The following is a 15708-nucleotide window of genomic DNA, read 5'->3' on the forward strand; positions in this document are numbered from 1 at the left end:
GTAGGTATCCGTAAAGAGCAAGGTCAGGTTAGCCGGCCCTCATCAGCTTCTGACAACGTCGGCAAGAGCTTGTTTCGACGAGAGTCGGGAGGATTCCAAACGTAAACAAGGCCGTGTTCTGCCGAATGTTTGGCCTTGGCTCTTGTTCCTCTCCGCTCCGTGTGTTTGACCCGGGGATACCATCCGGTGTAAAGGACCCCGTTTTCCTGCATCTAATAATGGGGTTGGCATCTGCAGGACGCGACGCAAGGACTACGGGACAGATAATCGCGTCCAGGCCAGTCATCCTCGAGCTTGCGGCGGCGGCGCATCCCATCGCCCGCTGGTGCTGGATTCGCTGACGCTCCCGGTCCTGGTCGTCCCCTGGAGGCTGGTGGTCTAATGTAGCCTCCCGCAGCCGCAGCATCTTGGGTCAACCTTGTCTGTCTGGACAGTCTCGTACGGGCCCCCATCAAGCCCACTGAGGAGGTCGATTCGACTGCACACCAACCAACGTTAGCAGCCTGCAGGACACTGATAATTTCCCGCCGCCTCTCGTACGGCAGCTGAAGCTGGCACCCAGTGTCACGACGTGTTTGGCCCTGATCTAGAGTAAATGACACACGCTGGCCCGTTCTTCGACCTTTAAAGGCTATAACTTGGCATCATCCGCCCTGAACTTGACGCGAGGGAGAGGCGAGGTACTGTTGGTCGGTTGGGACCTTGCATATGATCACCGAGCATGGCTGGCACTTGCCCACCAGCTGTGAAATCGAGATCCATGTCTTTTGGCGCTTGCCTAAGCCATTTCAAGAACGTCTCGTTGGTTGTCGTATTTGAACAGCAAATCGCAACCCCTTTTGCGCTGCAGAGATTTTGATGAGGTGCAAATTACGCTTCTGCAGTTACATGCAGATACGCTGCACATTGAGTCGTTTTCCCCCGTTGGTTGGAGCGGCACAGTCATGTTGGTGCCGAGAAGTGCCTTGCGCAGGATAAAGTAACAGTGTCTGGCAGATCGCAGAGAGCTTGCAGGGTGGCTGGTAACAAATAGACCTCGAGGTATGTCGCAAATGCGTTCTGCTTTCTGGATCGGCTGTCGTCGATCATCAGATTAGCCGCGAACGAACTCATGCGACTTGTCTTCTTCAAAGTAACCCAGCGGCTTTGGCGAGAAATGTGATTGTCGTTGAATAATGACGCAAACCTTGACGAGATCATCTTGCGAATATAGAGCATGTCGAGAAAGCTGACAACTCGAAGATAACGATGATTAACTTATCAACTGCAGGCCACGTCATTATCGTAGCGATTAAGACATCGCGAGGTGTGAACAATCAGCAGAGTCAACATCCGGAGCGGGAGAAAGACAGTTGTTGTTTGCTCTGAATCTGTGCGATAAAACAAGACTCAAAAGTGCGTGCTACCAGTCCCAAAAGCTTGATCTGGGTACGTCCAGCTGAGAAAAGTTAGGTTGCTTCCCAGCGTTGACAAAACAGTGCCCCACCGTGCCTGCCTGTCTAAAATGTCTTGATAATCAAGTCACCAAAGACGGGAGGAGGATTCAAGACGGACCTTCCAGGTTGGAGCTTGGTCCACCGGTTCGGAGCTCCACATGAGCTCCTTCTCCCGTTAGTGGGTGGATGCTCAGAGGATGGGGGCTCCCGGGCTGGGAGGAAGGAAAGCCGGAATTGGTGGCGGCAAGTATCCGTTCTTTCCCCTCCCATCCGGAGAAGTGGATTGTGGCTTGGAGCTCACGTGATGACAAAACGCCACAATTGGCTGTGATGTGAATCTGCTCCAGCCTCTTTGTCCAGCGTTATGCAAAAGCTGGGGTAGCTTCCGGCACTGGCGCGTAGTTTCTTGGGCAGCGCAACACAGCTTCCTTCCACTTTTCGCCTTGCGCATCCTTCCATTTGCGCCCATCGAGACTGCTACTGCCTAGATGAGCTGCATATACCCCGCGGAATATATACTATCTACACAATGCCTCCCGGTAAGTTCTCACCTCTTCGAACTTCACCCCTCGTGGCACTAGCCAAGTCGCGTCGAGATTGCGACAACACACTTCACGACACGCATCCTACACCGATTCTCCATACAACGTCACAATGGCGCGTCGCAAAGCGAACAAGGGAAAGAAGCCCAAAAAGCTAACAACCCCTGTAGCTATTAGCGACGACGAGATGTCCGACGCCGGCGGCGAGATCGCCATCCCGCTGAAGGAGAAGCGCGCGAAGAGCCGATCCGCGGAATACCGAGACGACGTCAGCGAAGCTAAGAGCGAAGAAGACATTCCCATGATATCCGGCGACTTGAACGGCAGCGCCACCAAGCCTGCGAGGGCTGCTAAGGCGGCTAAGCCTGCTAAGGCGGCTAAGCCTGCTAAGGCAGCTAAGCCTGCTAAGGCGGCTAAGCCTGCTAAGGCACACTCTGTCGTGGCCGACGAGGAGGAAGAGGAAGGCGATGAAGACGATGATTTGGAGGCTGATGAGTACGTCACGCACACCCAACAGCTTCGCTGGAACGAGGGGGCTGACCTGCCATAGATACGTTGTCGAGAAGATTCTTGACCATCTGGCTTCCGACGACGCAAGTGCTCCTTTTCTGTTGGCAAGGCGCCTCGGTACTAACGCGTTTTTGTAGGGCACCGTGAACTTCCGTGTGAAGTGGGAAGGTTACTCTAAGAAATCAGATCAGACCTGGGAACCGGAAGACAGCTTGAAGTAAGTTCAGACTGTGATTTTGCAATCAATGCCAACCTGGGTATCACTACTGACACGCTCGCAGGGAAGGCGCATCAGAGATCTTGGAAGAATACCTTCGGAAGCTCGGTGGACGCGAGGCGCTGTTTGAGGAGAAGACCAAGGCCAAGAACACGAAGAAGCGCGGCCGTCCCAGTGCTTCGTCTTCTACACCACCAGCGAGCAGCAAGAGAGGCAAGCGCAATGGTCACCCCGCCGAATCTACCCCTCCCCTATCAGCAAAGGAGGCCAAAGCCAAGGCCTGGACATTGCCCAGCGGCAGCTGGGAAGACGACGTCGATTCGATTGATGCCTGCGAGGACGAAGAGTCGGGCTCTATTATCATCTACCTCAACTGGCGAAACGGCCAGAAGACTAAGCATCCTAAGGAGGTGGTGTATAAGCGGTGCCCTCAAAAGGTATGGTTCCAAGCATTTCAGCATATGACGATACTGACGGATGCTTAGATGCTGCAATTCTACGAAAAGCACATTCGCATCATCAAGGCGGGACCTGACGCCGATCTTCCGGGGCTTGATGCCGCGCCCGAGGCTAAGATGTAGAACACCGAAAAAAAGGGTGCCGTACGTGGAATTTTTTGGGAAGGGATCGGCGTTTGGGCTCGTGATACATCTGATATCATCAGCAGGCTCTCGAGCGCCGTTGGCTTGGCCTCTGCTCGTTGTTCTATTTGCACATTTTCAGTCCTCGGAATAAGTCTCAGTAGACCGTACCTAAATCAGGTCTGGGGCGACGAGGATCCGGACTGTGGCGGGCTTGCTTTATCCGTTTACAACCGAATTAGCGGGAGGAAGTGTGCTTTACGATGTCGCTTCGTACTTTCGGAAGAAAAAGAAAACCGCAAGTTCACATCTCAATTGCCGCAGCTGGTGCATGAATTGCCCTTTGTTGTAGAGGACGGTGATCCTCCTACGGATATATCCCCAACGTGTAACTGCAGCCTGAGTTGGGAAGAACCTCTTGGCCTCATATAGTACGACAGAGCTCTCCTCCATTGCCTCATACCAGGCAAAACCATGGTCTCAAATTTGTGAAGGGCACTTTATCCATGTCATCACGCGGAAGCTGCCGAGTGCTAGATCCAGGTACGATGCAGGTACAGCTCAGTCGAGCCCGAGTAGCGCATCCGGGTCTGCCAAGGTCACGATACATACAACTTCACAGGAAAATGTACATCCGACCTCTCCTCCAAGACAGAGAGGCTTACTGCGACAAGGGTAAGAAACCTGCATGTTGCGAGTCCGCGAGGTTGGGTAGTGGAGGACGTCGACAGCAAGCCCGTCGGGATACCTACTCCACTAAAAAGCAGCTTTACATCCCTGCATCACAGGCGGTTGGACGAGTGGGAGAGCCTGAAAGCTGCCGGTAGCGTTGTCGCGGATTTTTTTGCCCAGGGGTGGTGGTGGTTTGGTGGTGCGGCGCGACCCAGCCTCTCGCATTTCTATTGACTTTCGGTTTTGCGGCTGGGGGGGGACGACAGCTTGGGAAAGCTGGTGGCGGGGCAACGCTTCTTTTTAACGTGAGGCTTGCCCGCGCTGCATTCCTCACCACTCCCATTCTCTCTTTTTCTCTGATACATTGCATATCATCGTTGCGAAAAGGGTTCATTACTGACCACGGGGTTTTTACCTTTTAATTCCCTCCTCTTCTCATCAACCTCGACTGAGTGAACAATTCCATTGTCCACTCTGGGTATCTACCGCCAATCTTACCCACATCTCGGATCCATACAATTCGGCACTTGACGAATTCGTAGCAAGGACTTGAGCTGCTCATTTGCGGGTTGAAATCTCACTTCACCCTCACGTTCCAAACTCCAACTGGAATTCGAATCGAGGGCACTTGTCTAACGGGCCATCCATCCCAAAGACACAGACAATATCCCTCCCTCGGACCGTTGAAAGATACCACCAAACTCAATCGTCCTCCCGAGACCACCACATTCCACGGCGTCTCCGCCCAGACCCTCCGTGTCTCTTTGTCCTCCTCCCAGCCACCACCGGCTCTCCACACAAGCTGTCCCCGCACCGTTCCACATCGGCGCCGGTTCACTCCAACACCCCCACCAAATAATCATCGCGGCCGTTGGAGCTCCGTCAGTCTCACCTCAGACCTGACGTTTAAACTCCCCAAAAACCACAACACGATAGACCAAAAAGGACGCACAGTCTTTAGCCAGCAGCCATGGTCAAGCAAAATGACGTCATCGCGATCATCGTCATCGTGCTGTTCGTCGTCCTCGCCCTCGTCGCATTCGGCATCTACAGGCTGGTGCACGTCGCGCGCCAGAGCATGAGTGTGACGTCTGGGTCGAGTAGTAGCAGCTCCGACGAGATTGTCGACAACTGATCTACTCGCCGTTTTACATGGGACTTTTTGCTCTGCTGCAATTACTATCTACCATCGCATTTACACTGAGATACCACGACAAAAACTATTTACGCAAGAAAGCGCCATCGCACTTTTGGTTTGCGATTTTGAGAGCGTTATGCCAAGGCTTCGGCTGAGACTACGACAATGAAAGGGAGAAAGAAGGGAAATGAATTCTGAGATGAGTGGTAATGAAGAGGGGAAATTTGGGAAATATGGAAAGGGATATGAGATATGATTTATCGGCTTTTTTATCTGGCATTTGCGCAGCATTTTCTTACCATACAAATTGGGGTCATTTTGGGTTACAAGGTGTAGCAAAACGTGTCTTTAGGGGGAGGAAGAGATATCTACGAGTGTATGATGCTGGATCTGGAGTGGGCTCCGCCGGGGTTGGCGAACGTCCATTTTTGGATAGGATGAAGATGAGCCCATGTACATAGAACGAATAAGTGGGATGAAGGAGGCCTTTAAAGGCTGAAGATGAAATAGAAATGACTACCAGACATTACCATACTTGGCAAGATCGATGCACCCTTGGTGACATTGTGAAGAGGAATGAAGTGTTTAAGGAGAGGTATATAAGGCCGTTCATCGAGGCAATTTGGACCTCATCCCGGCAATGTAGGCAATCGTCAAGTTGTTGCAGCACGAGCGCAATTACACGTGGCAAAGGTCTTTCTTAAAGTGACTCGCTCGCTACCTGTATTACCAAGTCGGTTCCAAAGAGCTCTTTAAGCAGTTAATCGCAAGTAATCCCGCATCGTTTGTCCGTCAATCACGGTCATCATTTACGTATTCATGGCCAAGTAATTACGAATATGTTCGATCGCGCTCGAGTAGATACCGAGAAGTCCTTTATTATTGGCGTATTCGTGACTGCCTAGTCATGAATACGTTTAGAGGCGGTTAGGAAGATGCCGAACGGCCCTGTTCTCATTGATTTTAAGGAATAACCTAAGACTAGATAGGTGATTGCACATTGATACCCGTGTTCGGAGGTTGAACTCTTTCAATGATAGAACTGCATCAGATGCGAAGCTACGCTGCGTTCGGTAAGAACAAAGGATTTCCATTTTGAGAGTATGAGCTTCTTGACCTTTTAAAAAGTGCTACAGCATTGGTCCTGAATATGTGTCTTTGCACAGCCAAGTCCAAAGACATGATTAATTCTTTGGCGTCAGACTTAAAGACTGCAGACCGGGTATAAATTTCTTTTGTCTTTGTCAAGATCTTGTAATGAGTTCTATTCCAATTTTCTAGAAGCTTACCTGTCCAAGTGGCACAGCTAAGCTTGAGAACAGCATTGAACTCATAGCCCAAGTGGCAAGAACCCTCTCTACCCCCTTAACGTCTGAGGCAATGCTGCGCTATACCCATCCGCTGTTGCAAGATGAGAAAAGGACCACATTACTGCCGATGGGGGAGGCTCAACGTTGAGTTACAATTGGACGCTGAAGATAGCTGGGTCGAAGGAGCATTTCTCGGGGTCAACTCTGAGGCTAGAGCATGTGTTTCTCGGGGGAAGGGAAATAATGATTTATTTTTGTTGTTTCCAAGACGAACAGTCGAAGCGACCAATGTCGGGCGAGTGGTCGACCTAGTACACATGGCATGCTCATTGGACATGAACACTCTTGGAGCATCGGAATCCCGAACGGAATGGTGGCGAGGCCAGCGTACATTACCTGTTTGCCGACTCCTTCTATGATGGCAAAGCCAGTCGAGTAATTGGGACTTGAGAATAACGCGGATGATTCATACAAATCAAAAAAGCAAAAACAACAGGAGCCGACCGAGGTTCGAACGCCGGAATCCTGAAAAGTACGGAGCATCACGGACTACTAGTCAGCACTTCACGACGTTCACCATTCGGTCACCAGGCCCGATATTTGTTGTTATGATGGGAAGGCACTAGACTTCTGATAAGGGCTACTGGTTCAGGCCAAATGTGTGTATACACGCTGGCAGTTCCGGTATATTCCATCCATATTCACTCCCGTCCGCAGACCAGACTCGATATCTCATGTGTTTTGCATACACACCTTGGACGCTGAAGGGATTCTACTAGCGAAGATAAGACGCAAATTTTTCCTCCGACTAATCACAGCCAACGCTTCTTCCTTTTTTATTAAGTACAGTCTCATCCGGAAGTCGCGCTTCGCTATAACAAAACGCCATGCATGGTAAGATGTTAAGTTGGCCATGGGATGTTAGCGGCCGATACCCGGTTCGACGAGGTAGATGGACGGCCAATATCGCAAGTGGAGCACAACTGTATAGTAGACCTATGCTTGAGATGGAATTTGATCTTGAAGTACCTTGTGGAGTGAAGATGTTTGGAAGAAAAGCCCTGTATCAACGACTGCTTTGTTGTTCAAGTCGTGGAGCAAAGGGAGAGACCGCCACACATCAGCGATGCTCCGCTTTATTTCTCTGCCACTTGTTTTAATCGATCAATCTTTTAGAGCGATCTCTACATTTGAGCATCAACTATTCAGGTTTCGTCCAAAGACTGAATGAAAGTACTCGGTTGCGAGGCAAGTCGTGGTATCAAACCCCTGAAAGGGGAATGCCGACTTCAGAGAAGGCCGCCCGGAAGAAAGGATTTCGACTGTTGTCGACGCAGCTACGATCTTCGAGGTTTTTACAAAAGAGACCATAGAATAGAAGAGGACATATTAAATACTCCACTGGCGCTTGCCTACATCAAAACGCTCATAGCGAGACCAATACAAATTTAAGTAACGAACTCTCAACGAACTAGACAACGAACAACACAAGAACCAAACAGAAATACCAACAAAATGAGCGGATCAAACGGTGGCCTCGACTTTGATTACCCCGCCCGCAACAAGACCCTTTACCAAGAGCAGATAGAGGTGGGCCACGTCGACGGAGACGGAAACGCTGTATTCAACGACTGGTACCGAGAGGACGGCTCTCAACTGTTCACGGGAGAGGTGCTCAAGCTACGTGCAGGGCACTTTCTCAAGAACTGTATACTCCCAGCTAGCACGTACTTCACCGCTGGGGTGACGCCGGACGGCAAGGCCAGGCTCCGCTGCATGAGAGAATGGCCGTGGAAGGAGTGCAAACGGACGCTGGAAGAGTATAAACGTTGGCGTGTGAAGTATACGGTAGAGGGTACCATCTCATTCCATGGCCGTGGTATACAGCCGATAAGCAGGGAGGACGCGGAGGATACGGCTCAAGATGCTCATACAAGCCCTCCGCGGGACCAATATCAGACTCAGGTGGCCGAGGAGCGGGAGGAGGAGGATCAGGCGTACGAGGACCAGAGGGGTAGTGCTTAGACATCAGGTGCTTGGTCACTTGGTGATTGGACGAGGGTGTCTTCATGGTGGACCTGTAACGTTGGGAGGTACCGTTGGAAATGGTCGTGCATTGGCTGCTGTCCATGATGCACCCTGAATTGTTGAGAACGTCGAAGAAAGAGAGGCACATGGACTGACTACCTTGGGTAAGATGAAAAAACTGGATAAAAAGTCATTGATCTTGTGAGACTGAAACAAATCGAGGCGATTTGTCACCATCGAAGGCGAACATCTGTCTTTCTCACTGGCAATGACCTCCTAAAGCATTATCACCAAAGTTGTTTTTGGAGAGTATTCCATTGTCATGGGCGCTCGCATGGTTATCATCTGAGGAAACTCGCGAGAATGCAGAGAAAACGAACAAACTCGGGAGACATGTTTTTTTGAAAGCTGGGTTGCCCCTCTTAGAATTATAATCCTGCGTGGTTCTTACGAAACTCATGAAGCAAGGTCAAAGAAAGGAAGTCGCAATACCTAAGGTAAGAATAAGGACGACGTTGTTTGGAAGCGACGGGAGGTGCTGTAGGGACCACCCCCGCGATCAGGGAACCCCGGACGGTACGTACCTGTCACCTCTTTAACCCACTGACGCGCCCCAGCACGTCAATCGCGTCTCCCGCTTGGCCACTTTCACGAAATTTCCCATCCTCCAGCCTGGTGATACCCGGAATCCACGATCGCCCAAGGAAGCAATTACTCCATTTGAATCATTCCCCTCTGCACTTGTCCTCCAATTCAAATATCTAGACACAGCGACACCAACCACCGAGCACCCCCGGACAAAGATGCCCGTCTTAAGCCGCAGAGGCCAACGCCGCCCGGAAAGGCGCATCGCCGATGACGAAGACGACGACAACTCCAGCTCCCAGAACCGCCTCCCAGAATACGAACCCCTCTCCTGTCCGCTCACAGCGGAAGCGAAGCGCGCCATCGCAGACCTCTCCAACAGCCGCGACGTCCACCGCTACGAAAACCACCTGAAAGCCTCGATACGACACCTCGGCTTCTCCGTCGTGGGCATCAACGACGCCGTCCGCACACGGCACGAGGCCCTCGCCCGCTTCGCCGAGAAGCGCGCCGAGTCACAGTCGCAGGGCGTAGACAGCAAGACGGACTTGGACAGCCAGGAAAAGCCCCAGCGCGAGCTCGACATCGAGGCGCATACCGCCTCGCTGGACGAAGAAGTGCCCCGCCTGACGGCCGAGGCCGAGGCCGCGCTGCGCGATCTGATTGACAGGCAGACGGAGCTCCTCGACGAAAAGGCTGCACTCGCGGACACGGTCAACTATTTCCAAACGCTCCCCGAACAGGCGCCTCTCCAGCGTGGCGGGCGCACACGGGCAGAAGCCAATGGCCGCGGCGGCGGCGACCCGGATGAGGAGAACAACGACGCGGCGGACGAGAGCGTGCTGCCGCCGCCGCCAGAGTACTCCGTCATCGACATCTTCCGCCAGCAGCGCGCCGAGAAGCTGACAGAGTACGAGCGCATGACGGCCTACCAGCGCTACGCCGTCAACAACGACTACGCGGCCTTCAAGAAGCTGTGGCACGACGCCGCGCACGGCGACGCCGAGGTTTCCTTGCCGAACGCGAAGCGCTGGTTCGACGATGCTGGGAACCCCGTCGTGCCCGTCGTGTCCCGGGGCGATGGAAATGCCAATGGCGAGCCGGCCGCAGCTGCGGAGGCAGACGATAGCGACGATGATCTCGTTATTGCGGGAGAGAATAGGGAGTACAGGTGTCCGTTGTCCATGCAGCTGTTCCAGAACCCCGTCAGCAACAACGCGTGCAGCCACACGTTTGAAAAGGCGGCGATTACAGAGTTCCTGCGTAGGTCGCCGGGCCATCGCGCGCAGTGTCCCGTGGCTGGCTGTTCCAAGGTACGTTTTATTTGCAAATCTCGACGACGAGGTGACGCCCACATCTTTAGGGCTTTACTTTCCAGAAGAGAACACTGTGGTCACTAACGTGAAACACGAAAGGAAATCACTCTCACGGACGTCTATGAGGATCCAGTCATCCTGCGCAAGATGAAGCGCGCTTTAGAACAGCAACGCCGTCGGGAGGAGGAGGAAGAAGAGCGAGAGGACGACAACTCGGAGGGAAACAGAGATGATGATGAGCCGCGGGTGGTGAAGCGGCAGGGTCGTTCGGCGGGGAGGAAGAGGCGCAAGGTGGAGGATATTGTCGATGATGACGAAGAGTGAGGGCGTGCCGATGCTGTTCATGTTGCGGCGAGCAAGATCTGGCTTTCTGAAATGCGCCTATCTGGGACGATAGACAGAGAGCGGAGAGTGTGAGAGATACAGGAAACGAAGTGATGATACCCCCCCCCCCCCAAATATTCAACAATTAGATGAAAATTCACCGACACTGATGTTTGAGCTAAATGGACTGCTTTATAATTATATACGTTTGACAAAACCACATTTTGACTCCTTGCCATGCATGCGTACGCGCGCTGTCAGAAAATTATGCTTCCCAAAAAGCGCAAATCCTTCATCTATATCTTCCTCCCAGGTTCCAATCCACACACGGCACACTCTCGGGGCTGAGTGGTGCTGCGTGAGGAACCCCTCGGCCCCCCTTTACGCAGTTCCATCACAAGCTTTCGCCAGCGCGACGCCAGCCCCCAACAACGAGCTCTCCTTCGCCGGCACGAGCTCGACGCTCCTGTCGCTCCTGTTGACCAGCGCGTTGACGTACGTCTGGCACATTGCCAGGTAGCCCGGGTAGCACTCGATGACGCTACCGTTGTAGGCGACCATTGTTCGCGCCAGGGATGTTTCTTTTTCTATTCTCTGGTGAAGCTCCGCCTCCGCCTCCTCTTCCTGTTGCGTTGCCTCTTGGTTTGAGGCTGTCGTCTTCTTCGTCGCCCTTTCTTCGGCTAGCGCCTCGAGACGGAGGGACCATACGGCGTGTATGCACGCTGCGATGATGGCGGCTGATCTCCTTGAGACGAAGGAGGCTAGGCTGCGGAGGGCGGAGAGGTCTGATGATGTGGGGGTGTGAGATGAGGGATGTTGCGCGATGAAGAGGTCGATAGAGGATGATAATGATGGCGAAGTATCTCTGTGACAAGAGTTAGCAAAGATGCTCATTACAACAGTTGGGTTGTGTGGAAGTCAAGTACCCTTCAATAGCAGAAATCGTCTCGGATTTCAAAGAGTACGGCTCATCAAGCGACTTGGGCACCACACCCCCAAACACACCCGTCGTCCGAATCGCCTCGATCAACGCAAACCGCACCACCTCGCCGAGATAGTACCCGCTAACCATCTGCTCCAGCGGTTGGAAATCCGGCCTCGGGTGCCCTTGCTTCAGCAGCCCGTCCCAGCGCGTGACGCCGAGGACGCCCTCGCCGCCAAACATGCCGAGCTCCGTGTTGACGATGACGTCGCGCGCCTCGTTCCACCACTCCTGCGGACGGTCCCCGAATTTGGGCTTGCTGATCAGGGACACGGGGAGGTGGGCGGCGATGTTGACGCCGGTGCCGAGGATGAGGCCGAAGCGGGTGGCCGGGTGGACGTAGGCTTGGGAGAGGAGCGTGGCGCCGCCGTCGTTGAGGATGACGCGCAGGCGGGCGCCCGTCATGCCCTTTGCCGCGCAGGCGGTCTCGATTACCTCGCCGAGGTCCTGGCCCATAAGGCCTTCGGCGGCGAGGAAGCCTTTGCCCATGCCGTGGATGCGGCCGCCTTTTAGCGATGTTTGTCTTTGCAGTGGTCAGTCTTGTACGATCAAACCAGTTCCAAGGACACGATGAGGACTTACTCGATGGGAAAGCTCCATGCCAGGGCCATGGGCATAGACCGTGAAGGGTCCTGTCCATCCTGTGACACCATGTCCCGTATCCTCTCGGCCATCCAGTCGAAGAACGCCATGCCTTCTAAGTTCCTAATGTCGTTGTCGATCTTGAACGAACTCATCCGTACGATCTCGCTCTCCCGGCCCACGGCGTCTCGACCCCGCAATTCGACCAGCGCGATACGCAGCGTCGATCCCCCCACGTCCACCGCCAGATACTGACCGACTTCGTGCCCGCCGGGGAGCTGATGGTTGTACGAGGGGAGCATGCAGGCCATGCTCGTTTGCAACTTGTCTCTGAACTGTGCCTTTAGGGCGTTGGATAGCTCGAGCAGGCCATCGTCGAGTAGGGGACCCAGGAGTAGGTGCTCTGCCTCCTTTAGGTATTCCTCTATGCTTTGGCCTGAGGGCGTCGTCGTCCCAGATGTGCAGCAATCCACCTTTGAATCTGTCGGTTTCCCTGAGACGGGCGTAAGCCAGAATGCCAGGAGGGCTTGAATCAACGATTTGCCCCGGAGCAGCTGCTTGACGACGGCGGCTAGGAAAGACTTTGGAAACGTGGCCATGGTAGGTGGTGAATATGGCTGCATGACATCAAGATACTTTTTTTTTTAATGAAACGGAGAAGTCACAATCGGTGCCGGATCATCTAGCTGACGAGGTATCGGATTGTAAATAAACGGAATCGGGCACGAGCCATGTCCCCCGGAGACAGGCCGTTAAGATGGGTGAAAGAGTAAGATGGTAAGAGTGAAAGATGAGAGAGAGAGAGAGAGAGAGAGCGAGGAACAGTGAGAGGTAAGTGTAGTGGAGGGTTGCAAAGATGTCTGATCGAACATTTAAACGAACTCCACGGCGGACGGTAGACGGACTGGTAACGGATCGACAGGCACAACCCGAGAGGGTGACTGGCGCACCGCACGGAGGGCAGAATAACAGTGAATGGAACCTGCCGGCCCCCCTTCGTTCTACTGCTCGGGTTGGCGGTGATGGGCGGCCAGAGACGTCGTATCCAACAAGAACAGCAGTGGGAAGAACAACAACAAAGTGGGGAGGGCAGGCGGGAGAGAGAAGGGCGATGGCGACACCGGCCAGCAGCCAATGGGTCACTGAACAGAAGGTTGGTCGATGTGTCTTGGTGTCTTGGATGAGAGGCGGAGTGAGAAGCAAGGTAGTGGGCAAGGTGAGGAGCGGGAACGACCGAAGGTTGTCTTCTAGGTTGTCTTCTAGGTTGTCTTCAACGTCGCACAGGCGATGGGGCGACACGCGGGAATACCAAGGGCTGGTTCATCTGGTCTAGTTCAGTCCAGGCTCGATGCTCCAATCCACTCCCATTCACTTGGGGGCCGAAAGCTCGTGTTGATGGATGGATGGATTCGGGAGGGGGGAAGAGCCCGCGTTGCCTCGTAGTTGGTTGAGAAGGCTTATTGGGGAATTGCAGGGGATAGAGAGAAAGACAAGATAGTGAGAGAGCGTATGAGAGGAATGAAACCTCAGCTTGACCGATAGATGAGAGTTGAGCGCATGCAACGATGAAAGTGTACGGCAGGTAGAGACTTCTCAGAGGCCAGAGGTACGCTATGCGCTTGAGACAACAGCCACAGGTGGCAATTGAATAGGAGCAAGTTAGGAGAGACGATGTGCTGTGCTGAAACACTGGGACACGCTGGAAGACGCCCAGGATTGGTAAGGTAGCCAGCCCAATGGATTGAGCTAAGGTAGATAGGTGTCTGCTAGACGCGACGGGCACTGTCTGACAATTGAGGTTGAGCTTGTTGACTGTGAAAATGGATGGAGTGAGGGATCGGGGAAAGAGAATTGCCCCGTTGTAACGTTGCTTTTTGATAGTTACGGGAACTTGGAAGCTGTGAGTGTGGTGTGGCTGACCACATCAGATGAAAACGGACAGCGACTCCGGCGCTTTCGGAGCCCAAGGAAGGGTCGATCCCCCACTCTGTCACTTTTGTCTGAATTGTTAAGATCCACTACCAAAGTTACATGCAACAACCAACATCTTTCAAGACTCCATCACAACGTACTCCGTACACAACCTTACCAGGAAATGAGGAACCATGAAAGCTTCCCTCTTTGACGATGTACTACCATGCGCGCCGTTGCATTGGCGTCTTCTCCTCTACCCGCCCTGCATGGTTGCCTCTCCCAACCTGTCTCTTGTCTCGTCCAATCATCACCACCAATGCCGAGCCCTTTACCACTGCACCACGTCTCATAGCAATCCGGTACATGACTGACCAACGACTGAGCCGCCGCTGACCTCTCAAGCTCAAACCATTCAAGATACCGCACGAGCGGTCCCATCAATTATGTATCCGTCCCTCTATATGGAGGGTCGACACTAAGTAGCCGGCCGGTCGACGGCAACCATGCCCGTTACGTTAGATCGCTCGCTTCAGTCCCCACGTATCAGTTGCATGCAAAGCACGGCATCCCTCTAGGCTCTAAGATACCCACCCCCATGCTACCATGCAGTGACGTGCAATCAATCGTCAGCCGCCAGGTTGCAGGAAGCTCAGGGACCCCAAGAGCCAAGGAGGACCCGAGTTCACGGACACCGGCCGTGTGTGTCAACGACAAGCGACCACCATCGCCCACCCGTGCGCGCTGATATCGAAACATCCACACAATAGAAGCTTCAGAAGGCAGCTATTCCAAGCTTGGGCCCCCATGCTCTGGGTGCTGGAGAGTCATTGAACCCGACCACATGGCTCCTTCAACACCACCATCGCCCCGCCTGGGAAAACAGGAACATGCCCGGACCCTGGCCCGGCAAACCCGGGGAAGCTCGGCTCAACTCGAGTCTAAAAAAGGTCTGCCTGCAACAAGATGATCACAAAGGTACTGCTCATCACTAGACTCCTCATCAGTTCCGATTCTCCTTCTCATTCGTAGAATCGTGCTGATGAATCATGTCAAACCATTACCTTTTGGTACACCAACTCCGCTGTTCCTGAGTCGAGAGCGCTTCGACATCCAATCTTTTCAAAGGGAACTCGGCCGATTAAAAAGAAAAACCCCCGTGACGGGCAACATTGATGATGTATGTACACTATGTTCCCTCCCCGCCGGGCCGGTTGGTGGTGGGACTCTGCTCCTCAAACACCACCGATAGCAGTGACGTTCCATCCCCCTCCACCACACAAACGGGGTTGAAGGTGGGAAATCTTCAGCAGACTTTGGGGCTGTTGCTGCAAAAGTCTGTGATGTCAGGCTTCTTGCGACGAGACAGGCCCGGGGAGGGGGTGAACCCCCCTCGAGGAGGGGAGTGTGGGCGAACCGCAAAACTTTGCCCGTCTTCCTGGGTGTAATTGCTCCCTCATAAGCAAAGGCACCTTTCATCTTTGGACCCCGCCTTCGTATCTATCTTCCCTCTCTGTCCTCACAATACGAAAGCTGAAAACACCTGCAAGTCTAAACATCATCAGCCCTATACT

The 15708-nt window shown here is 53.3% G+C and overlaps 6 protein-coding genes across 6 annotated transcripts; 5 read left to right on the top strand and 1 right to left on the bottom strand.

Moving 5' to 3' along the window:
* Positions 1 to 1860: 1860 nt before the first annotated feature.
* Positions 1861 to 3741, top strand: BDP81DRAFT_58807 (uncharacterized protein). The gene is made up of 5 exons (XM_060596021.1): positions 1861 to 2473; positions 2529 to 2571; positions 2626 to 2705; positions 2770 to 3142; positions 3191 to 3741. The coding sequence occupies exons 1-5, from the start codon at positions 2091 to 2093 to the stop codon at positions 3284 to 3286; spliced, it is 975 nt and encodes a 324-aa protein (XP_060443020.1). The 5' UTR covers positions 1861 to 2090; the 3' UTR covers positions 3287 to 3741.
* Positions 3742 to 7620: 3879 nt separating this feature from the next.
* On the top strand, positions 7621 to 7878 carry BDP81DRAFT_432783 (uncharacterized protein). Its single transcript, XM_060590814.1, has one exon. The coding sequence runs from the start codon at positions 7634 to 7636 to the stop codon at positions 7856 to 7858; it is 225 nt and encodes a 74-aa protein (XP_060443021.1). The 5' UTR covers positions 7621 to 7633; the 3' UTR covers positions 7859 to 7878.
* Positions 7879 to 7921: 43 nt separating this feature from the next.
* On the top strand, positions 7922 to 8431 carry BDP81DRAFT_451627 (uncharacterized protein; the record flags this gene model as incomplete). Its single annotated transcript, XM_060592646.1, has 1 exon — positions 7922 to 8431. The coding sequence occupies one exon, from the start codon at positions 7922 to 7924 to the stop codon at positions 8429 to 8431; it is 510 nt and encodes a 169-aa protein (XP_060443022.1).
* Positions 8432 to 9052: 621 nt separating this feature from the next.
* BDP81DRAFT_432784 (zinc-finger of the MIZ type in Nse subunit-domain-containing protein) lies at positions 9053 to 10787 on the top strand. Its single transcript, XM_060590815.1, has 2 exons — positions 9053 to 10332; positions 10435 to 10787. Exons 1-2 carry the CDS (start codon positions 9238 to 9240, stop codon positions 10657 to 10659), a joined length of 1320 nt encoding a protein of 439 aa, XP_060443023.1. The 5' UTR covers positions 9053 to 9237; the 3' UTR covers positions 10660 to 10787.
* Positions 10788 to 11040: 253 nt separating this feature from the next.
* On the bottom strand, positions 11041 to 12822 carry BDP81DRAFT_324639 (hexokinase; the record flags this gene model as incomplete). Its single annotated transcript, XM_060584902.1, has 3 exons — positions 11041 to 11524; positions 11586 to 12164; positions 12224 to 12822. The coding sequence occupies 3 exons, from the start codon at positions 12820 to 12822 to the stop codon at positions 11041 to 11043; spliced, it is 1662 nt and encodes a 553-aa protein (XP_060443024.1).
* A 151-nt stretch (positions 12823 to 12973) lies between these two features.
* Positions 12974 to 13988, top strand: BDP81DRAFT_432786 (uncharacterized protein). Its single transcript, XM_060590816.1, has one exon. It carries the CDS (start codon positions 13080 to 13082, stop codon positions 13554 to 13556), a length of 477 nt encoding a protein of 158 aa, XP_060443025.1. The 5' UTR covers positions 12974 to 13079; the 3' UTR covers positions 13557 to 13988.
* Positions 13989 to 15708: the final 1720 nt, after the last annotated feature.

The sequence above is a fragment of the Colletotrichum phormii genome, assembly GCF_030913505.1.
Source record: "Colletotrichum phormii strain CBS 102054 chromosome Unknown BDP81scaffold_15, whole genome shotgun sequence".
In the NCBI taxonomy this organism is placed as follows: Eukaryota; Fungi; Ascomycota; class Sordariomycetes; order Glomerellales; family Glomerellaceae; genus Colletotrichum; species Colletotrichum phormii.

Coding starts and splice junctions, on each gene's coding strand:
- BDP81DRAFT_58807 (XM_060596021.1), top strand. CDS start 2,091: ATGGCGCGTCGCAAAGCGAACAAGGGAAAGAAGCCCAAAAAGCTAACA. Junction 2,572..2,625: donor ACCATCTGGCTTCCGACGAC/GCAAGTGCTCCT, acceptor GCGTTTTTGTAG/GGCACCGTGAACTTCCGTGT. Junction 2,706..2,769: donor GAACCGGAAGACAGCTTGAA/GTAAGTTCAGAC, acceptor ACACGCTCGCAG/GGAAGGCGCATCAGAGATCT.
- BDP81DRAFT_432783 (XM_060590814.1), top strand. CDS start 7,634: ATGAAAGTACTCGGTTGCGAGGCAAGTCGTGGTATCAAACCCCTGAAA.
- BDP81DRAFT_432784 (XM_060590815.1), top strand. CDS start 9,238: ATGCCCGTCTTAAGCCGCAGAGGCCAACGCCGCCCGGAAAGGCGCATC. Junction 10,333..10,434: donor CCGTGGCTGGCTGTTCCAAG/GTACGTTTTATT, acceptor GAAACACGAAAG/GAAATCACTCTCACGGACGT.
- BDP81DRAFT_432786 (XM_060590816.1), top strand. CDS start 13,080: ATGTCTGATCGAACATTTAAACGAACTCCACGGCGGACGGTAGACGGA.